The sequence below is a fragment of the Spea bombifrons genome, chromosome 4 (genome assembly GCF_027358695.1).
Source record: "Spea bombifrons isolate aSpeBom1 chromosome 4, aSpeBom1.2.pri, whole genome shotgun sequence".
Taxonomy (NCBI): Eukaryota; Metazoa; Chordata; class Amphibia; order Anura; family Pelobatidae; genus Spea; species Spea bombifrons.
In genome coordinates this window covers 5,684,600-5,703,915 of record NC_071090.1, presented here as the reverse complement: position 1 = coordinate 5,703,915, position 19,316 = coordinate 5,684,600, and the positions used below count along the sequence as shown (strand labels likewise).

The 19,316-nt window shown below is 41.6% G+C and overlaps 1 protein-coding gene across 4 annotated transcripts in view; it reads left to right on the top strand.

Annotated features, from left to right (window-relative positions):
* EBF1 (EBF transcription factor 1) overlaps nt 1–19,316 on the top strand; it is a 166,225-nt gene that overhangs the window by 129,701 nt on the left and 17,208 nt on the right. For 2 of the 4 annotated variants that reach the window (XM_053465655.1, XM_053465653.1), the window contains exons 8-10: nt 89–230; nt 7,690–7,820; nt 10,118–10,244. In XM_053465655.1, coding sequence (XP_053321630.1) covers nt 89–230; nt 7,690–7,820; nt 10,118–10,244 — 400 coding nt within the window. Of the gene's footprint in view, nt 1–88; nt 231–7,686; nt 7,821–10,117; nt 10,245–19,316 lie in introns of all 4 variants that reach the window. The other 2 variants (XM_053465654.1, XM_053465652.1) reach the window with 1 other exon arrangement.

Below are 19,316 nucleotides of genomic sequence, written 5' to 3'. Positions count from 1 at the left end.
ATGCTAGAATCAAGTCATAAAGGACCAGATTTGTATGTGCATCTAGATGTTCTTCCCCACCCTACCAACATGCATTGTTTTTCCGCAGGTCGTCGTGTCCACCACGATTAATGTTGACGGTCATGTGCTGGCTGTGTCAGATAATATGTTCGTTCACAACAACTCCAAACACGGAAGACGCGCACGGCGGCTGGATCCATCGGACGGAACCCCCTCATATCTGGAACATGGTAACATTTCTTCTGTGGATATATTAATAGTAAAAAATAATTGTCTCCCTTTAAGTTATCTCTGGTTTCAGTAAGGATGCTGTTCTTCTGCTGGTTTTGCTATCTCTTCAGAGTCCGCGGCTTTGGCGTTTTAATGCACGCGATCCATCTGTGGATTTAAGGGGCGTTTAGTGTTCTGCGCAACCCTCAGAGGGTTAAAGCAAGTCAAGCATCACTTACTTGGCGGACCAACATTTTAACCTCAAATAGGGACAGCGCAGGACCCCCTCGGAGCCGTTCGGCGCAACTTATTATTATTGAGTGATTTAACCTACTACAAGGCAAAGCGGGAGAGCTTGTCACCCTGGCTGCGCTCCGTAGAGAAGTGACTAAATTACAGCGCGTGCCATTAGCGCCGGCGGTCGCGCTGAACTCTCTCCCAGTGTTTATGTAAATGAGAGAGAACGTGCTCCGAGAGGTGCTGACAGCTAAAGGGATACTGAAACCATGGCTTTTTCCTTAAACGACCAGTTTAATTTATTTAGCTGCGCCACGTGCTCATACACAGAGGGTATAGCCCCGATTCGGTCACAATAGTCCTCATAGCACCAGCTTACCAGTTCTTGATATTTAATGGGCCGTTGGCCACTGCGCATGCTTGATGCCCAAATTGGGCACTGAACACGTGTGAAATGGGCAAGCCTGGGTGGAACACCAGATGACATCAAAATGTTCCTTGATGACACGATAAGGCTTGTTCAGACTGCCCACGTAATGTGGACGTGGACCTCTCAATAGTGGGGCACCGAAGACAACTATGGAGGTTAACCCTCAAACTTCATAGTGTCCCTGTGGAGTCCTACCATAAGCCAGAGCTTAGCACTTACGTATATGGGCCCCGGGGGCCAAGTGGAGCTTTAATTCCGTTCATCACCATCCTTTTTCAGAGTTAATAGAAAGTGTCTGTACTAACAAGTTCCTCCGTAGCACACACACACATATAATCAGTTCCATATAACCGTCCCTAGAGACATTCATTCCGTGAATTCAAATTATAACGTGCCAAATGTACTTTTTTTTTTTGTCATGCATACAAAATTCCAATTGTGGCTCCCTTTCTTCACGGTCTCGACTACGCAGGCCCCCCCTCCCTTTGTTGTTTCAGCGCCTGTTATATATTTATTTTTAACACGTTGAAAAATTCATTCAAAATTTTATTCATTTTCATTATTTCGTAAGAAAAGTAAGATTTTTTAAAGGATTGGGGTATTTTCTTCAAAAAGCACCACAATATACATTAGCTTTAGAAACGCTATATCATAGAGATTGCTGACTGCAATCCCTGTGATCCGTTGAGGATTCGTGGAGTTGTAGCCACCTACAGCTAGAGGGATACCTTAGAGAAAATGACCCAGTCCCGGGATAAACGTTATCTTTTGTTCTTTAGATAAATGATGGTTATTAGAAGGTTCTTTAATAAATTTCTCTACGTGGGTTTAGCTGCGAAACGCATACAATGGACCCTATTGACTCAAAAACTAAGCTCTGGGGAAGCCATTTTTTTTTTATTAATACATGTTGAACCAAACATAAGGAAGTCTGTACATATGTTTCCCACATCTGGTATAGATGTGATTATGATAATATATGTTCTCTGACAGATCCACTTTGGTAGTTTTTTTTTTACAGTAGAATGGAATGCTTACAGGGATTCGGGATTCATTACTTCCTCGACTCTGATAGAACCATCGTCTGTCCTTCACAGCTTCATCAAATTCTCTATCTCAGACGTGTATCGGAACAACTATCACGGGATGTCCCTCTCAAATGTCCCTCAAATAAATGCTTTAATACCGCATGATATATTACACAGTTGCGTCTGTAGAATGTACGTAACGAGGGGTTCCGTAGCATGTATCAGCTTGGTGGAAGTCGTGCGGTAGGACGTTACATTTGAGTGTGCATTGGTCAAAGTGGACCTGAGATGTGACCATTCTTGGAAGACAGCTCCGTAATCAACCCAGTACAGCTCGACTTAATGGGTCTAAACTCAGCGCCTGAACTCAACATTGCCCAAGATGTTGCTGAGTTTTGGAGGGTAGTCCATCCAAAAATGTCTAAACCCAAGATCTCTTTTTATCACCTACACTAATATGAGTCTAGAGTAGACCTTGCTGGGCTCAACTTTAGAATTCGTGAATTAATTAGTGAATTAGATACCCGCGCTTGACATCTGTACCCAAACTTTGCTTGAACTTAGTATTTTTTTTTGCTACCAACTGGTACAGCGTTTGTAAATTTATATAGTATTTTTTCTCACTTTTTGGGTAAATACAAAGCCCACAGACCGGCTCGGTCAACTGATTGGCTTTTTTCAGCAGCAGGGCTGGACTGGGGATGACAAGGTCGTCCTGGCACTGGATATGCGCGTCCACATATTATATTTTTCTGCTCGCGGAATATGCGTCTGGGCGAGTATGGGGGCGCTGTCTGCCAGCGGCACCCCAAGCGTTTGCCTAGTGTGCCCGATGGCCGGTCCAGGCCTGGGCTGCAGTGAACGAGCATGGTGATGGTGTACAAACCTCCGCCCTAGAAACATCTCACAATAGTCCGGATTCCAAGCTTTGGCCGTGGTTGCTGGACTGCAAAATACCACTGGAAAAAGGGATAATGGAAAAAATATTGCAAAAAGTTGTAATCACAGCCCAGATCCACCCAGGCACCGAGATGAAGCTATTTCTCCATAAACTGTTACTCTGCTTTTTGAGTATATTGGGGGCCGTTGTGTCTGCACAACCCTTAGATTTTTATTCTGATTGTGTTGGCTTCATTTCTACTAGCGAGGGTTAAGGCTAATATTCTACAGTCATAGATAGGATTTGATTAGGCAAGGCATAGCTATGGTTACGTCTTTGCACAGTTTAGTAGATGAAGCCCTATGGGTTTAGGAAATAGAGCCTTGTCAGGGAATGGGCCTCCCGCCGCCCTTTACAATGGCACCAGATGGACGGGAGCAGGGGTTAATCCTATCAGCGACATTCTGGATAATCCGGTGCGCAAAATCAATGCCTGTCAAAAATACGACTTAGGCCGGGCTTAACGCTAAAAAAAGATTTTCCGGGACAGTTGTTCGTGTTTTCTCGGCGAAGCCCTCTTTAGGGAGGACTCTTCTCCGACGGATCCCTGTTCTCCATACATTGCGTTCTTCTGATTTCCAGAGGCCGATAACAGCTGAGAGCGCGAGAGATGATGCCATGCTACGGCGGTGAGCTCATCCTGATCGTATGACCTTAAAATGGCAAAGAAAAGGTTTTTAGAACAAAACAACCAGCCAATTATCCCTAAATAGCTTACAATTTCACCAACTACATTGACTTTCATTGCTTTGAAAGCAATACCCCAAGATGATCAGAATGTTGTAAATATATATATATATATATTTAAAATATAAATTGTTATTTAAAAAAAAAACTCGCAGGGGATTGTTAGTTGAACAGTAGAATAAATCCAAAAGGAAACAGACATTGCCTTCCTGGAGCTAAAATTAACCCCCCAGCCGTTTAGCTTTAGTTTTAAATCTTCCGCTCGTTGGAAGGGCGACCGTTCCATTAGCAGGTGCGTGAACGTCGCAAACAAATGGATACAAAGTAAAAAAAATAAATAAATAAATATAAAAAGTACGTTTTTTTTTTGCCCAAAAATAATTATGTAACTTGTTAACATGGCGGGAAGCTCGCCACGACGATGTTTTACGTTACCCCCCCCTCCTCCGGAATAAAAAGCTGAATTTTTGGGAAATATTTTTATGTTTATGTATAGTTATGTTTAACTGTAATAAAATAATTACTCAAGTAAAAAAAAAATGAGCCATGAAAAAGGGGCTCTTTTCTAATGCCAAGTCAGGGCGTGCCAGTATATTGCGATGCGTTACTGTTTCTTTAAATAATTGCCATAGCAGCGGAAAATACCGCTGTGCAATTAGGAAACTGACACCAAATGCAGAAACGAAGGGTTTGCTGTGGTAGTCAGAGGTTTGTAACCCAATACATTTGCTTTGCAGGAGGAGACACGGAAATAATCCATGATATTGAACTGTACGCCCCCGATCTCAAATCCCGTTAACGCAGTATTTTCCTTTTATCTAAACGGCACAGCTCGGGAGAATCGTTTAAAGAGAATACACTTAATGAAGAAAAATAGATACATTTTTAACAATATTTATAAAATACACCATATCTGTTTTTAATAATAATAATTTAATTATATAATTTTTTTTATTTTTTTAAATTATTATTATTATTTATTTAAATAGTTTGAAATAGGAATTAGGGATACGTTTAATCCTAAAGATCATGGCTGCTCTCATAGTATAGAACCTTAGAGGGTGGTAGATAAGTGGAACAGCCTCCCAGCAGACATGGCAGAGGCTAATACAGTGAGGGGATTTAAACATGCATGGGATAGACATACGGCTCCTGAATCTAAGACGAGACCAAGGACTGATTAAGGTCTCGTCGTAGATGGGCAGACTAGAAGGGCCGAATGGGGTTGATCTGCCGTCAAACTTCTATGTTTTTATGCCAGGGTCCCTTTTTTTTTTTGTCTACGGCTTTATTTTTCTGTCCCTTTTAAGCTCCTTTCGCTATTTCGCCATCCATGCCTCCGCCGTTGACTCCGCTATCGAGCCGCTATAAACATTGCCGGTTCCTCCGCAAAAGAACATTGCCCCCCTAAGAGGCATTTAAACCACTTAATCTGTTAGATTTTCCGCACTTGACGGTAGTATTTTCTTAGCAAATCCCCAGGCGCGCGGCCTTTGGTGAAATCTTGTACGTACGCTAACATGCGATACGCCGCCAGCCGGCGAAACGAAATGACATTTACATGGCCCCCGTAAAGCGGGCGAGTGACAGAAATCCTTAAACAGGCAGGGCAAGGTAATATTTAATAAACGGCTCTCGCATCTTCCGCCCAATTTGCATTTTCTGACGCTCGCGGTACCTTTGGGATGGAAGCTTTTATTTGTGAAGTGATCATTATTTCAACAAAGAGTGCTACTTAATAATTTCCACTTTCGCTCTCCAGTACGCTGTGAGCCATCCAGTGCCATTATGCTAAATTGGGGCTGTAATGATTTTATTGTCAGGGGCGGAAGGAGGAGAGAGTTTTTTTTCTTTCTGATACGGTAACAAAAGGCTTTAGGCAGATAACAGTCGGCTAGGGGCCATCAGGCAATTGGATTGTAAGCCGCGTTGTATTTTTCGGACTGGTCTCTACCCCATTAATGAGCTTAATAGAAATATACCGTCATTTAATTTACAAACCCATTTTCTGCTGTTTGTTGCATACATTATTGGGGCTTTTGGGGGGCTGTAGAATCCTGCGATACCCTCATACCCATCAAACATTCTGAGCTCAAAGAAAAGAAGGGCATCAGAGGCGCAACGGGGGGCTTGGGTCACAAAGTGGGACCGGCCCCCCCATATAAAGGGAGGTATGCAGCAAGTGCCTCCCGGCCAGGCCACCTAGAGTCAGGTGGTCGATGCATGGATTGTGATCTGGAGCTTGTGGTCATTGCTTCAGCTGATTAACGCACAACTTATTACCATGTACACAACTTATTCACAAACCACCAACACACCAGATACGTACAACACACTCAGCCACGCCAACACACACCATACACTCTCCAGTCTCCACTCATACATCTCAACTCCAGTTTCACCTTTATAGGGTCACTCAGATATGCAGGCCATTGTAGCTCTGTCCTGGAAACATTGTACGAAAAGCAACGTGTCTTCATGTAATGGTCTTCATGTAATGCTCATCATGTAATGGTCATCATGTAATGCTCATCATCTAATGGTCATCATGTAATGGTCATCATGGAATGGTCAGCATGTAATGGTCATCATGTAATGGTCATCATGTAATGCTCATCATGTAATGGTCATCATGTAATGCTCATCATGTAATGGTCATCATGTAATGCTCATCATGTAATGGTCATCATGTAATGCTCATCATGTAATGCTCATCATGTAATGGTCATCATGTAATGGTCATCATGGAATGGTCAGCATGTAATGCTCATCATGTAATGGTCATCATGTAATGGTCATCATGTAATGGTCAGCATGTAATGGTCATCATGTAATGCTCATCATGTAATGGTCATCATGTAATGGTCATCATGTAATGGTCATCATGTAATGGCCTCCTATTGTTGGCCTACTGACTTTACCAAGGACTACAGTTCATAGTCGAACTGTAGAAGGAACTTGGCCGCAGAAACCTCTTACCAGATTCAGATGGTCCCTGCTGTTCTACGCATACAATGAGCTGGGCCAGACCCAAACAGAATATGATGGCGCCATCTAAGACAATAAATAATAATAATAATAATAAATAATAACAAATGTCCTTACGTGTAACAATTCTGGAATGGAATTGGACTTTTAATAAACAAACCCCAATAATTTTTATTTAGAACACTCCAAAAGTAGAAGATGATTCTGTACTCCGAAATGCTCCTTTAAATTTTAAATACGCTACACAATAGTGACAATAGGGACACAGTATGAAAAAGCCCACTAAACCCACTAAAATAACACTGCTTTGATATAGTGATGATTCAGCAACTAGATCACCATTCATATTCACATAATTATCACATTAGCCTTTCCAAGTCATCTGCTGTCATCTCATATACACCCTACATCATACTCGGAACATCCATGCAAACGCATCAGCCCTCGCGATACACAGCGATGTTGGCTCATAATGTAAAATGCCATCATTTACATATAGATGTGGATCGACTTGCTCTCCGTCGCGCTACACCATTCCCCCGATATATTATAAATCGTTGACCCCCTCATTATTACAGTAAAATATTAGAAATGCTTACATTCAATGTATACCAAGAGTGCTGAGACTCCAAGTATGGCTTCAGACAGTTGATGAAAGAGTTAATAAACAGTTTTCTGACAACCTGTGAGCTTTTGTGTCTTGTGGAAGGTTCATGATCATGATTAGGATATTGTGCTGTCGCAGTCTGCAGGACATACTTCCGAACTGTCCCGGTTTAGGAGGAACAGTCCTTGTCTGGGGAGAAAAGAAGGAACGGCGGGTTTGTTCCCAAAGAGGGACTGTCTCTCCTAAACAGAGACACGTGGAGGGTATGTCAACGTGCTATGGTACATCGCCCATTGTTTTTTGTGATTAAGACATGTTCTTTGGTAAATTTACCCTTTAAGGTCCATCCAGGTGTTTGGATCCAATCATTATAGCCCTTGTTACACTTATTCCCCAAACCTCCGAACTCTTGTTACGTATCCTGTTTTTAGACCCGTCTTTAAGATCCATTAATAAAATTATTTAGAAAAAAACATTTCTCAGAAACACTTTGATCTGTGCTGATTTCATTTGGTCTCTAATAAGAGAACACCTCTCTCGTTTCATGTCTCCTGAAAAGCAGCTACGCCGTGTATCAAAGCAATCAGTCCGAGCGAAGGATGGACCACAGGAGGTGCCACGGTTATCATTATAGGAGACAATTTCTTTGATGGTCTACAGGTCATATTCGGGACCATGCTGGTATGGAGTGAGGTAGGTGGATTTCTGCCACGGTGTGGTTTTCAACCCTGCCGTTTTTCTCCTTCTTCCTGGCATAACCCTTTCAGCACCACCGTGGGCCGCGAGGAATTTCCTTTCATCTTCTCTGACACTTTTTCTGGAGCTCAGTAGAAGTTTCGACACAAAAGCTCCGAATTCAAAGAGTCCCCCCCTTTCTGACACAATCACGACACGCTGGAGGAAGGTGCTTGAAATAACAAATAGTCCCCCCATAAATGTCGTCATTTAAGAAAATGACAAAAAAAAAATGAAAAAAAATACAGGAACATTTTAAGAATTTTGCCAAAAAGTGGTATTTTAGCTGAAATTTTTCAGAAATAAAATAATTATTCTAGAATCTTGGAAGCGTTAATTGTAGTCAAGACACAATTGGTCAGACCTCTTAGGCTTTAGTCTTCTTTAATTTCCTTGTCTCGGGGAGTGCTAGGTCCTTCATAGACCTTTGTGAACCGATCCGTTTGAATGTTCCTTCAACCACCTCTGCCTATTCTGAGCAGTTACAACCCCTTCTATAAAGTCAATTTTTGTCCCTTCCTTGAAATTCTTAGGCACTATCCTGTATATAGTTTCAGTATTATCCTAAAAAAAAAATATATAATAAAGGAAGAGGTTAGAAAATGAATAGTCTGAGTGCGTGTTTGTAAGAGCGAATCGCACAGATAATCGCGCTTATCTTCCTGAAGAAGAAGCGGAGGCCTCCTTTGTGCATGGAGTCAGTGTGAGCGGTTTTTTTGTCAGATTTCTCCTCAGAAATATAACCACATGTAGGACAATGCTTAGCGCTCTACGAGACAAGTGAAGACAGCGAGGGAGCAGCTCTGACGGAACCAGGAGGCAAAGTGCACAAATCTTATATGAGAGAGAGCTTTGGAGCATAAAAAAAGCTCGCTAACAAGAAAACCCCTAACAATTGCAGGGAATTGGGAACAGTGGAGAGCTGCATTGTTATCCAACGTATTACACATGTTGGGGTCGTAGCACAAATGCATTTATTACACAAAGACGGGAGGTAATGAGAAACAGAACGTTGGAATTCTGACGTTTTAGGGCCAACTGTGCTGGAGATCTGGGCTAATTGATACGTTTAGGCTTCTTCTAGCTGTGTCTACCCCCTGCCTATCCTGACTCACATGTGTTTGCAATCCTCGGAGCCAATTTATACATTGCAGTAAAACTTGAGCTTCATCTCTTAGCCTTCCCCACGTTTTCTTGATTTCTTTCATTTTTTTTTCCAAATTTCTTGTCATTTTTTTTTGTGCACCGGGAAAGAGAATATTCTTTGACATGACAAATCATTTTCTAACACGCACTGATATGCAACGCATAAAGGTTTCTATACCTTGACAAATAGTATGAATGCTGGAAATTGCCTGTGTTTAATTCTCAATGCATGGGGAAGTAATACACTGTTGCGCTCTTGAGCACTTCCTGAACAGGAACCTTCAGCAGGAAGTGAAGAGTGTCCAGGAAATGTGTTTCCCCCGCAGAGAACATTTCATAATGGAAACATTTGCATAAATACAGTACTAGAAAAATGTAATGGTGGAGAAATGTATTTTTGTCACCTTTTGAAAGGCTACCTAGCACTCTTCTGGTTTTGGCGAGTGGCTTTGTGAGGGGGGTGGGCTAGCTAAGCATAAGGGTGGGCTAGCCTTAGACAGTCTTGGGAAGGAGAGAAAGTGGAAGTGGGTGTGGCTAAACACCACTGCCTTGTCCAGACCAGAAGTGACCCGGAGACCCCAGGAAGCAGTGCTTCACCCGGAGGCTCTGAGTCAAACCCAGAAATGGAACCATAACTCACCTGTAAACTCGTATGTTGTAAACTAATAGCTGATAATGTCGCTGTGAATTATTGGGTTGGAAACAGCAACTTAAACATAAATTTAAACGCACCTAATAAAATCCATTTCTGGAAAAATACTTGCACAAAACCCACTCGACCAATTAAAATGATCATTTGCCCCCGATCGATACCGAGCACTCTGCCTCGTGCGTATGTATTGACCCGGCCGTTTTTACACTTTGTGCTAATAGCACCTCCGTCGTTCCGCAGTTCTTGATACAATTGTTACACCCGCAGCACTTACACTAAAAAGATCCGATTGTCATTGTCTCCTGCGCCTCGCAATAAAACATTGACAAGTTAATTACATCTGTTACGGGCTCTGTTTATGAATGTGTGACAAGAAGATGTTACGAGGATTAGTAGAACGCAAGTATCCCTTTCCGTAGCTCATTGTGATCTTTTTCTCTTCTGTTTCTGTCTTTAGTTGATAACACCTCACGCCATTCGAGTACAGACTCCTCCAAGACACATACCTGGAGTTGTAGAAGTCACATTATCCTACAAATCAAAGCAGTTTTGCAAAGGAACCCCCGGGAGGTTCATCTACACAGGTAGGTAGACTTGATGAAAAGGTCCATGTGAACGCCACCCATTGGTTTCTGCCATTTGAATTATTCTTTGATGAGATTGTATATACATGGTACCAACAGATCCCTGTGCGATGGGAAGAAACTGAAACAGAGACAGAAGATGTAAAAAGCTATATCGAAATCTGCTGATTTTCTGTTATCTTGGGAAAAAAATGTATTTACTAACCAGTCAGTTGTGGGAACGTTTCTTGAGATACTTTAGATAGTAGATCCATGGGCCTTCATGAGTTTCCCCAACCTAAAACTCTTTTGTTGAAGCTTTTCTTTTGGAGGACAATTACCTTTTAACCCCTTGAAATCGGCAGACTTTAAAGACTTTGCTCTTCTTGCAGGAGAAACAAGAAGCTCTTCATAATGCAATGACTTCTATGGGTTAATACACAAAAGCATGAGATTGATACGATTATGCATTGAGAAGGACACAACCAAAGTGTTTCTCCTGCAAGAAGAGCGGTGATAGTATCCGATTTAACTATATGTAATACAACCCTAATAAACCATTGTCTAGGGGTGAGATGAAATGTTTCAATTCAACAGAACTCACAGGGCAATACCGTGCAATCCCTGCCCCGCTCTCTGTCCTCTCTTATTAACTGATCAGCCAGGAATTAGAGATCAATCATCGAGAAGCTGATGCCAACACAAACATATTGACAAAAGCAAAGCCAATAACAGCCCGAACGCGGCATCTCCATTCATCATCATCATCTGAGCTCGAGACGGCCGGGGAGGGGAGAGCGTCACACTTCCTGACTCTCAGGGACCATAGACGGACTCCAGGAATGAGTTCACTGTCTGCGTGATGACCTACTCATCCGTGACACTGACTACTCCTTAATTCATTAATACACCATGGTCTATACTCATGGCATCCCGTTGACGGCTGATCCACTACCTGTTTCCATTGAAATATGTAAATATAGCCCAGGGGGCCGGTGCTAGACGGCATTAAATGGGTTAACAGCGTTTTGATGGGAAAGGCAAATTTATCAGGGGGAAAAAAAAAACGTAAAATTGTTTTTTTTTCTTTTTTTTTTTTTCTTGAGCGTTGAGCGGGGGTAGGGAGTCTCACTTTTTATATGAATTACAGCCTTTAACTGAAACCCCCCTTGTTTAAAGTAATCAGAAAATTTATGGAGCAGCAGATAAAATAATAAGAAAAAAAAGGTTGTAAGATATCGACCCAGCAAACGAAATAATAACACGACTCGTCTGTGGGAAGAAGAGAAATGAAGCCGCGAGACGGGGGTGTCTGGAGCGTGTTGCTGCTGTGTGTGTATTGATCCAGAGGACAGGTGCGCATGCACTTCTTCTCATTAGCTCTCTGGCTCCATGGTCTTGCTACATGGACACCGCAGAGCTCTGAAGGATGCGGTGGGGGGGGGTTGGGTAGCGGTTGTCGGCGCAGAGTCTGACCAAGCAATAGAAAACAGATCCGGATCTGCTATGGTCAAACTCACTGTCACCTTCCTGCTGTGACAGGAGGGCTTTTTTTGAAATCCCTTCTGACTTGACATGTGGTAATTGTATCACCGACATTCAAAAGCTGACTCCTCGGGGAACGAGACACCTGGAACACGGCTCCCGCTTTCCTCCCGCGTTACACGCTTTCTTCCACCTCCATCCCTCTGCCTGCATCTCCATCTCTTTCTATCTCCAGCATCCGGCCTGATAACCCGGGGGTTCCTCTTCTTCCCTATCCTCCACGTCCCTTTCTCTTCTCTTTTTTTTTTTTCCCGTCCTGTTCCACTTAATTCCAGATGTGGTCTTTGGAACCAAAAACGCAATAACGCTGAATAGAGGAAGCCGGCCATGTGCTACCTCCTGAGCATAAGATTACCATAAGCTGTAAAGTACATCCGTTAGCGCTATATATAAATAAAAACACATATACATAGATATTTACAGGCGGGCCTCACACTTTTCATCGGGTTATAAGCACATGAAATATAATGTATAGTATATAATATAGAGATGCAATGTTTGGTCATGTTTGGTCAAGATATAAGGCAGAAATGCATCTCGCGGAATAATGTACCTCGCCCGAGATGCCCGCAGTGGTTGGTCCAAGTCTATGATCAGATGTCACTGGTATGGCTACCATAAGAATACTTCAGGCAACCCAAAAATAATGGGTTTAATTTCTCCGACCTGCAGATTAAGTTCTCTCGGGACTCTGTTGGCATCTCGGTGGCTTCTGTCTTCTCCACATTCTTTATTCGATCTTTCAACGTCGCTCGTTACCAGCTTCCTTTCCTTCGAGTTATTATTCTGTCTTCGGTTTTCACAGCCCCGAAAAAAAAACCTCCCCCCCCCCCGAATACCCGCAGCTGTTTCCGCAGCAGGCGCTCGGAGCCCGATTCTAACGTAGATCGGGGGGCCAATATTACGTTAGAAATCAGAACTCGCCCTGCATGTGGCAGACCCCGCAGCTGCTGCGTTGGAAGCCTCGGCTCCAAAAAAAAAAAGAAAAAAAAGATTGGGTTCCTCTTCTGAGCGAGCCACAAACCTCAATTTACACTTAACTTCTAAAATGGGAAATTTATGAGGAGAGAAAGTAATAAAACGGTTACAATCTGGCGTTTGGTCCCTGTCTCTTCACACTCAGCTGCCCCTTCCTCGCAGAGTGCGGCTGCCCTGAGTTTATTAAGGTTTTACCACTTCTCACTCCCGCTTTCAGCCTAAATAATGTTGATATTAAACAGCTTACTGTCCAAAGCGCCTACCTCCCCTGTACCACGTGGATCTATTTACTATTCACGCCGAGACATATGGGTTCCTATAGATGCCCTGCTATAAATTTGTGGAAAGATTTTCTTAATGTAACTAATTGTCCCCCCTGTCGCCCCCCCATTTTTTTTTAGAAGAATCCACAGCGTACGACATATTTTTAATGGAATTCAGTCTGCTTGCCGTGGAACTTATTGGCCTGCGGGTATTTCGAGCATTCACGTGTGCTTGGTACTAGAACATGTTGGCAGACAGTCGGGGCGGGAAAGTAGGTACATGAGAAGAGCCAGGGTACTTGCCCATACCCATGGGTGAATGGGGGAGCGTTCTGCTGCTGGTGGTAGATTGTAATGGGTTTTTATAGTGAATTAAAATGTGGGTTCTTCTCAAGGAACCCTTGATACTGACCTAGGGTGGTGAGAAGGGTTGGGATAACTTTTATAACCTGGACTTGAATTTAAAAGGCTTCCAAGGATCTTAGAAGGAATGAGCTCCGAGCTCAGAGGTGGGTTAATGGTTCCTGATCTGCGCATGCAGGAATAACCTCTAATTATGCTGGCTTAACAGGGGACATGTCAATTGCACGAGAAATAATGAATATCTTTCTCTTTGAGGCGTTAAGAAGCTTAGCCACTGACAGACTTACCGACTCCCCTTGTTATCCAGTGTGGTGCCAGAGCACAGGGGTTAAACAAGGTGTTCCGACATGGAATTATTACCCCCCTGTTACACGTGTCTCACTAATACACGCCACTGCGTATTCTCACCAGCACGAAGCGGCTTTCAAAGCCCTGGTATATTCTGTCAGACTCCCACTTTAAGCCTCGGAAACATTACTCCTGATTATTTTGCTTTTAAGTGTCTGTTCTGCGCTCCGTTCGGGGGAGTGGGGGGGGGTTAGGAGATGAGATCCAGGAATCAGAAATCAATGTTAATAGAATCAGGAAACTGGATGATGCTTCCTAGTGTTACAAAGACTCCAAGATCAGCAATATATTTCACAAGGGATGGAGGGGGTGGTGAGGCACAGTGGATGGATGGGGGGATGTTGGGCAGTGTACCCTGAAGATACATTAAGATACATTGAGATTTTTTTTTTGATAAATCCTATGTTTTACGCTTCGGTCAAATAATCAGATTATCAAATAAGCCAATGTTGGAAATCCACCTTAGATAGGAGCAGCGATGTCAACGTCCTGAATTCAGCATCGTCATGATTCTTCCGCCCCATCTAATCTCTCCCACCCCGAGTGATCTCTCACCTATAAAGTTGCTGATTGTTTTTGATTGGTCCATGCAGCCTTTGTAAAGGTGATAGGAGGAGAATATAGAGAACGTTAGACAAGGACATGGAGGTTACCATCAGAAAGCACAAGCTTTAGGAACTATCTATGGATTTATTTGTGTTAAAGGTCCATGACTTCAGAAATTAGGAGAGATTTTGTGGATTTTAAGCTTTTTTTTTGCCTGTGTAGAGCGGTTTCATATTTTGACCAAAATTGGAGACAAAAGTAGAAAAGGATCGCTTTATAGAATGGGGTAAACAAAAATGACTTTGTGTTCTTCAATTTTGGAACTCTAATTCCAAAAAATGTAAAAGAAAAGTGAATTCAACACCTGGACCAAGGACACGATGAGCATCTTCACATTTTTAGGAGCAAATCAACTTTTTCTTTAAAAATCCCAGCATTACTTTTTGTCCGTTTCTACTGGTGGGCTCTCGAAACAAGGAAGGCTGCTCCTTTATACTAAAATCCCACCACAAACCAACCCGAAAATTATTGGTAAAAATGCATTTTCTCAGATTTTCAAAAAAAAGAAATTTGGTCAAAATGTTGCTGTTTTTCCGAGAATGTTTCTCCTGTGCCTTGTTGTAATTTCCAGAACACTGGACCATATGACAGAAGTATAGGGCTAGGCCTAAGGAGCTGAAGGCCCCTTGTCTCTGTGACCTCTAGGACAGTTTAACGTCATGGACTAATCACGGCATCTGGGAATCACAGTTTAGAAATATATTCGTTCCTAGATAATCTTTCAGCGACTCGCCGTGAGCCGGCAAACCATCACAGGCTCGTTAGGACCTCGCGGCACAATAATACGTATTGTCGCTCGGAAATTGTGCCGTTGCAATTCTGTGTCTGACAGTGTTTATCTAAAATACTTTCCCCGCCGCGCGTTCCGGTTCCAGCAAACCATGTCTTATTGGGCGACCTTTTCATTCGTAGCGAGAAGGGCTGAGCCCGTCAGATAAAAAGCGACGAGACGAAGACCGGGAGAAACGCAAGTTACGAAAACCCGAGCATGATTGAAAACAAGATGTGTTAAATCAATGTTCTTTATCGCCTGCCTGTTTTCCGGCAATTGCTACTTGGAGCTCATTCAGAGCACAAACGAGATGATAAAGGTAGTGTCAGGGAGCGCAATGGGGTATGAGAGACGCAAAGCCTGTTTATCACACGCACTCCATGCGTCCCCAGTCTTGTCCCTGATAACCGGCGATGTCAAAACTCCCAGAAAGAATCGTGATGAACAATTACATCGAGAGCTGTGAGCGTCGGGAGGAATGTGAAGGCACAGCCTGCCAACTGCAGGAGAACAAGACGAGAACAGAAGACATCACAGAGAGAAGATAATAAGAACGAGAACAGGATGTGTGCAGCTAGACGGACAGACACATTCATGGATAGATAGATAGATAGATAGATAGATAGATAGATAGATAGATAGATAGATAGATAGATAGATAGATAGATAGATAGATAGATATAGATAGATAGATAGATAGATAGATAGATAGATAGATGATAGATAGATAGATAGATAGATAGATAGATAGATAGATAGATGATAGATAGATAGATAGATAGATAGATAGATAGATAGATAGATAGATAGATAGATAGATGATAGATAGGGCTGTAGACATTTAAAGGGCCTTAAAGACCCAAATAAGACCCATTTGGCTCGTCTAGTCTGTCCATCGTAAAGACTCAAACCTTATTCAGTCCTTGCTTCCGTCTTAGATTCAGGATAGTTAGATAGATGGACACATAGATAGATAGATAGTTAGATAGATAGATAGATAGATAGATAGAGAGAGAGATAGATAGATAGATAGATAGATAGATAGATAGATAGATAGATGATAGATAGATAGATAGATAGATAGAGAGATAGACAGTTAGATAGATAGATAGATAGATAGATAGATAGATAGATAGATAGATAGATAGATAGATAGAGAGATAGATAGATAGATAGATAGATAGATAGATAGATAGATAGATAGATAGATAGATAGATAGATAGATAGATAGATAGTTGGATGGATAGATAGATAGATAGATAGATAGAGAGATAGATAGATAGATAGATAGATAGAGAGAGAGAGAGAGAGAGAGAGAGAGAGAGAGAGAGAGAGATAGATAGATAGATAGATAGATAGATAGATAGATAGATAGATAGATAGATAGAGAGATAGATAGATAGATAGATAGATGGATAGACAGATAGATCTAGATAATTCTAGATAGGTATAGATAGCTAATAACAGATCTCAACAGCCTACAAGGTGACAGATCTAGATAGATAGAGCAGTAGACAGACATGGCCATATTGAAAGATTATGAGCAGACAGAGACATTTAGACTCATCGATTCACACATATTGATCTGTATTAAACATGCTGGCAGGATAAATCGATGGGCTGATCTGACTGATAGGGAAATGTAGAGATATTGAAATAATTGACGTCTGGATACCGGCGAAGCCGGGCTATGCGCCTCATGCTATAAAATGCGTTTACTGCTGCTTGGTTATGGATCCGTAGTTTATTGCTGTGGCGCGTGGTACCTGTCCAGAGTTGTGATCAGTGTCATACACGCTGGCAGCAGGCCCCCGACTGGCCATCTGGCACGCTGGCCGCCGCCGACACACGCTTATCCGATGTGCCCTTCCAGTGGCAGATCGGGTGCGGGCAACGGCTAAATATATGCAGAAAACGCTTACGACATCAGGCGGCCGCTGGCCTTAAAGTGACGGCCACCTCATTAACACGAGTCCGGTCCTACAACGTGCCACTTAGCCCATGGCTGGCCTGGGTCGGAAACCAGGATAAAAAAAAAACGCAACGTCCCAGCCTAGCTATCCATACGCAGCTCATCTGGTGAAGTTACAAATAGATCTAAGCCTTATTCACAAATTACTAGACCATTTAACGTGCCAGATGACGGCTCATCGATCCCTCCAAAGATTTTCTATGCATCTCTTGTATATTTGTGTTATTTTCAGGAGAAACTTAGCTGCAGAACTTTCTTGGTGTAGAAGAAGGGGAGGGATACTCCGCTTTTAGTCTTTTATTTTTTTTATATATTGCTAAAATTGGTTTAGTATAAATCTTTTTCCTCAATCATTTTCCAGTTACTAAACGCCAACAAAATCCATCTCGTGATGGGTTTCGTGTTTTTCTCCCTTCCTTCCTCCCTTTAGTTTTCAAACGAATTAATGTCTCTAAAATGTGATTGTTTTCTCCCGATTCCCTAAAGTGATTCAGGCGGCGCTGATAATCAATGGAAAAAAATACAAATTTATATTTTTCAAAAAAAGGAAAAACAGATAATGTCTCGTAAAAGTAGAAACTAGAAAAAAAATATATATATATATTTTTTTTTTGCCAATTTAAATATTTGAATGTGCCACAAAGAAGAGGAATTAATTTATAATATTAAAAATGACATCATGGAATTTTTTTAAGGTCCGTATGATAATTTTGGGTGCTCTACGGGGCAATGAAAGGAATATGTCTTGGATCAAAATCACCCATTTTACTCCTAAATTTATTACACATTATCTATCATCGCTAATTCTTTCCAGCTGTTCCGAGGCCACTCTGGTCAACAGTAATTCATAAACTTTGCGTTCCGTTGCCCAGAATGTGGGAAATTATTATGCAAATCATTTTCTGCTGGACAGAATTGTTGGATTCACTTTAGATTTAGTGGAATTTTAGATTTGATTTCCCATTTGTTTGATGACAATAAAGGGAAAACAAAAAATGTTTTTTTTTTGGCCAACTAGGATAATCCAAAATCATTCATTCTATTCTCATGGTGGTTATTGTTAGAAATTGATTATTTGTTGACGATGTATAACGAGTATGTATAGCGATGTGGTGATGGTCTTCAGAAATGTCATCTAACATGGGGACCATTAGCCTAGGAGCCCAATGACATTGAAGAGGACGATAGAGTTGAGAAACGGTTAAAGATCCCCCTAACATATTTTGATCACTTTTTTTAATAGATGTTAAGGGGTATATTCACTAAACAGAGGGTTTTTTAATGGAAGTGGAAAGATTTCATCTCTTTACTTCACTCTGGATTATGAAGGATCAACCCTACGGAGCTTCTCCTGCCTGAAGGACCAAGCTGGTCCTCCAAAAAGGCTTAGTTAATGTAAAAGTAGTCATCTAAAATCATTTTAACAGCTTTAACTATGAACGATACAGGTTCTAGCAAGGTTGGTCCTACAAAATACAGTGAAGTCAGTAATATGAAAGGTTCACCCCCCCCCCCAAAAAAAAAAATCTAGGTGCTCTGATGAGCAAGAACTCCATGGTGGGTTCTTGGCAAACATCATGCTGGAGAGCAATGTTCATAAAATCAATCCTTGGAAGCATCAAAAGACTTTGAATTAACCCCATTGTACAGCGCTACGGAATTCGATGGCGCTATATAAAACAATAAATAATAAAAATAATAAAATCATTATGGAAGATGGCTTGTATATCATTTACAGAGACATCCTGGTTCAAGGCACTACAATTAATACAGTAATCATCGACTAATTAAAATCGGGGGGGGGCTGTTAATTTTAGTGACACCGCAGCATGTTTTTTTTTTTTAAATCATTTTCTATTGAAAGAAGAAAAAAAAAGAAAAAAACTGGGGAAAAAAAAAGTTTCCGGAGTTTAACGGTACTTATCTTGATGGCTGTGCATTCACAGAAGTAATTATTGGCTTTTTACTCACCTATGCGAAGTATTGTATTCTGTAAATGGATTCAGTAGCCACTTTCCCCAATGCTTTATTTTTTTTTTCCTCCCTCTCGCTCGCTTTCTTCGTTTTTTTTTTCTTTTTTCTTTTTTTTTTTTACATATTAAACTATGTGCTGTCAATCAGGACACTTTAAGGATTATTTCTTTTTCGCAGAAATGATTGATCGCCATTTAAATTTACAAGTTGACAAGTTAAAGGATTTTATTGGTGTAATTATGCCTCTGCACTCAGTCTTTCAATTTAAATG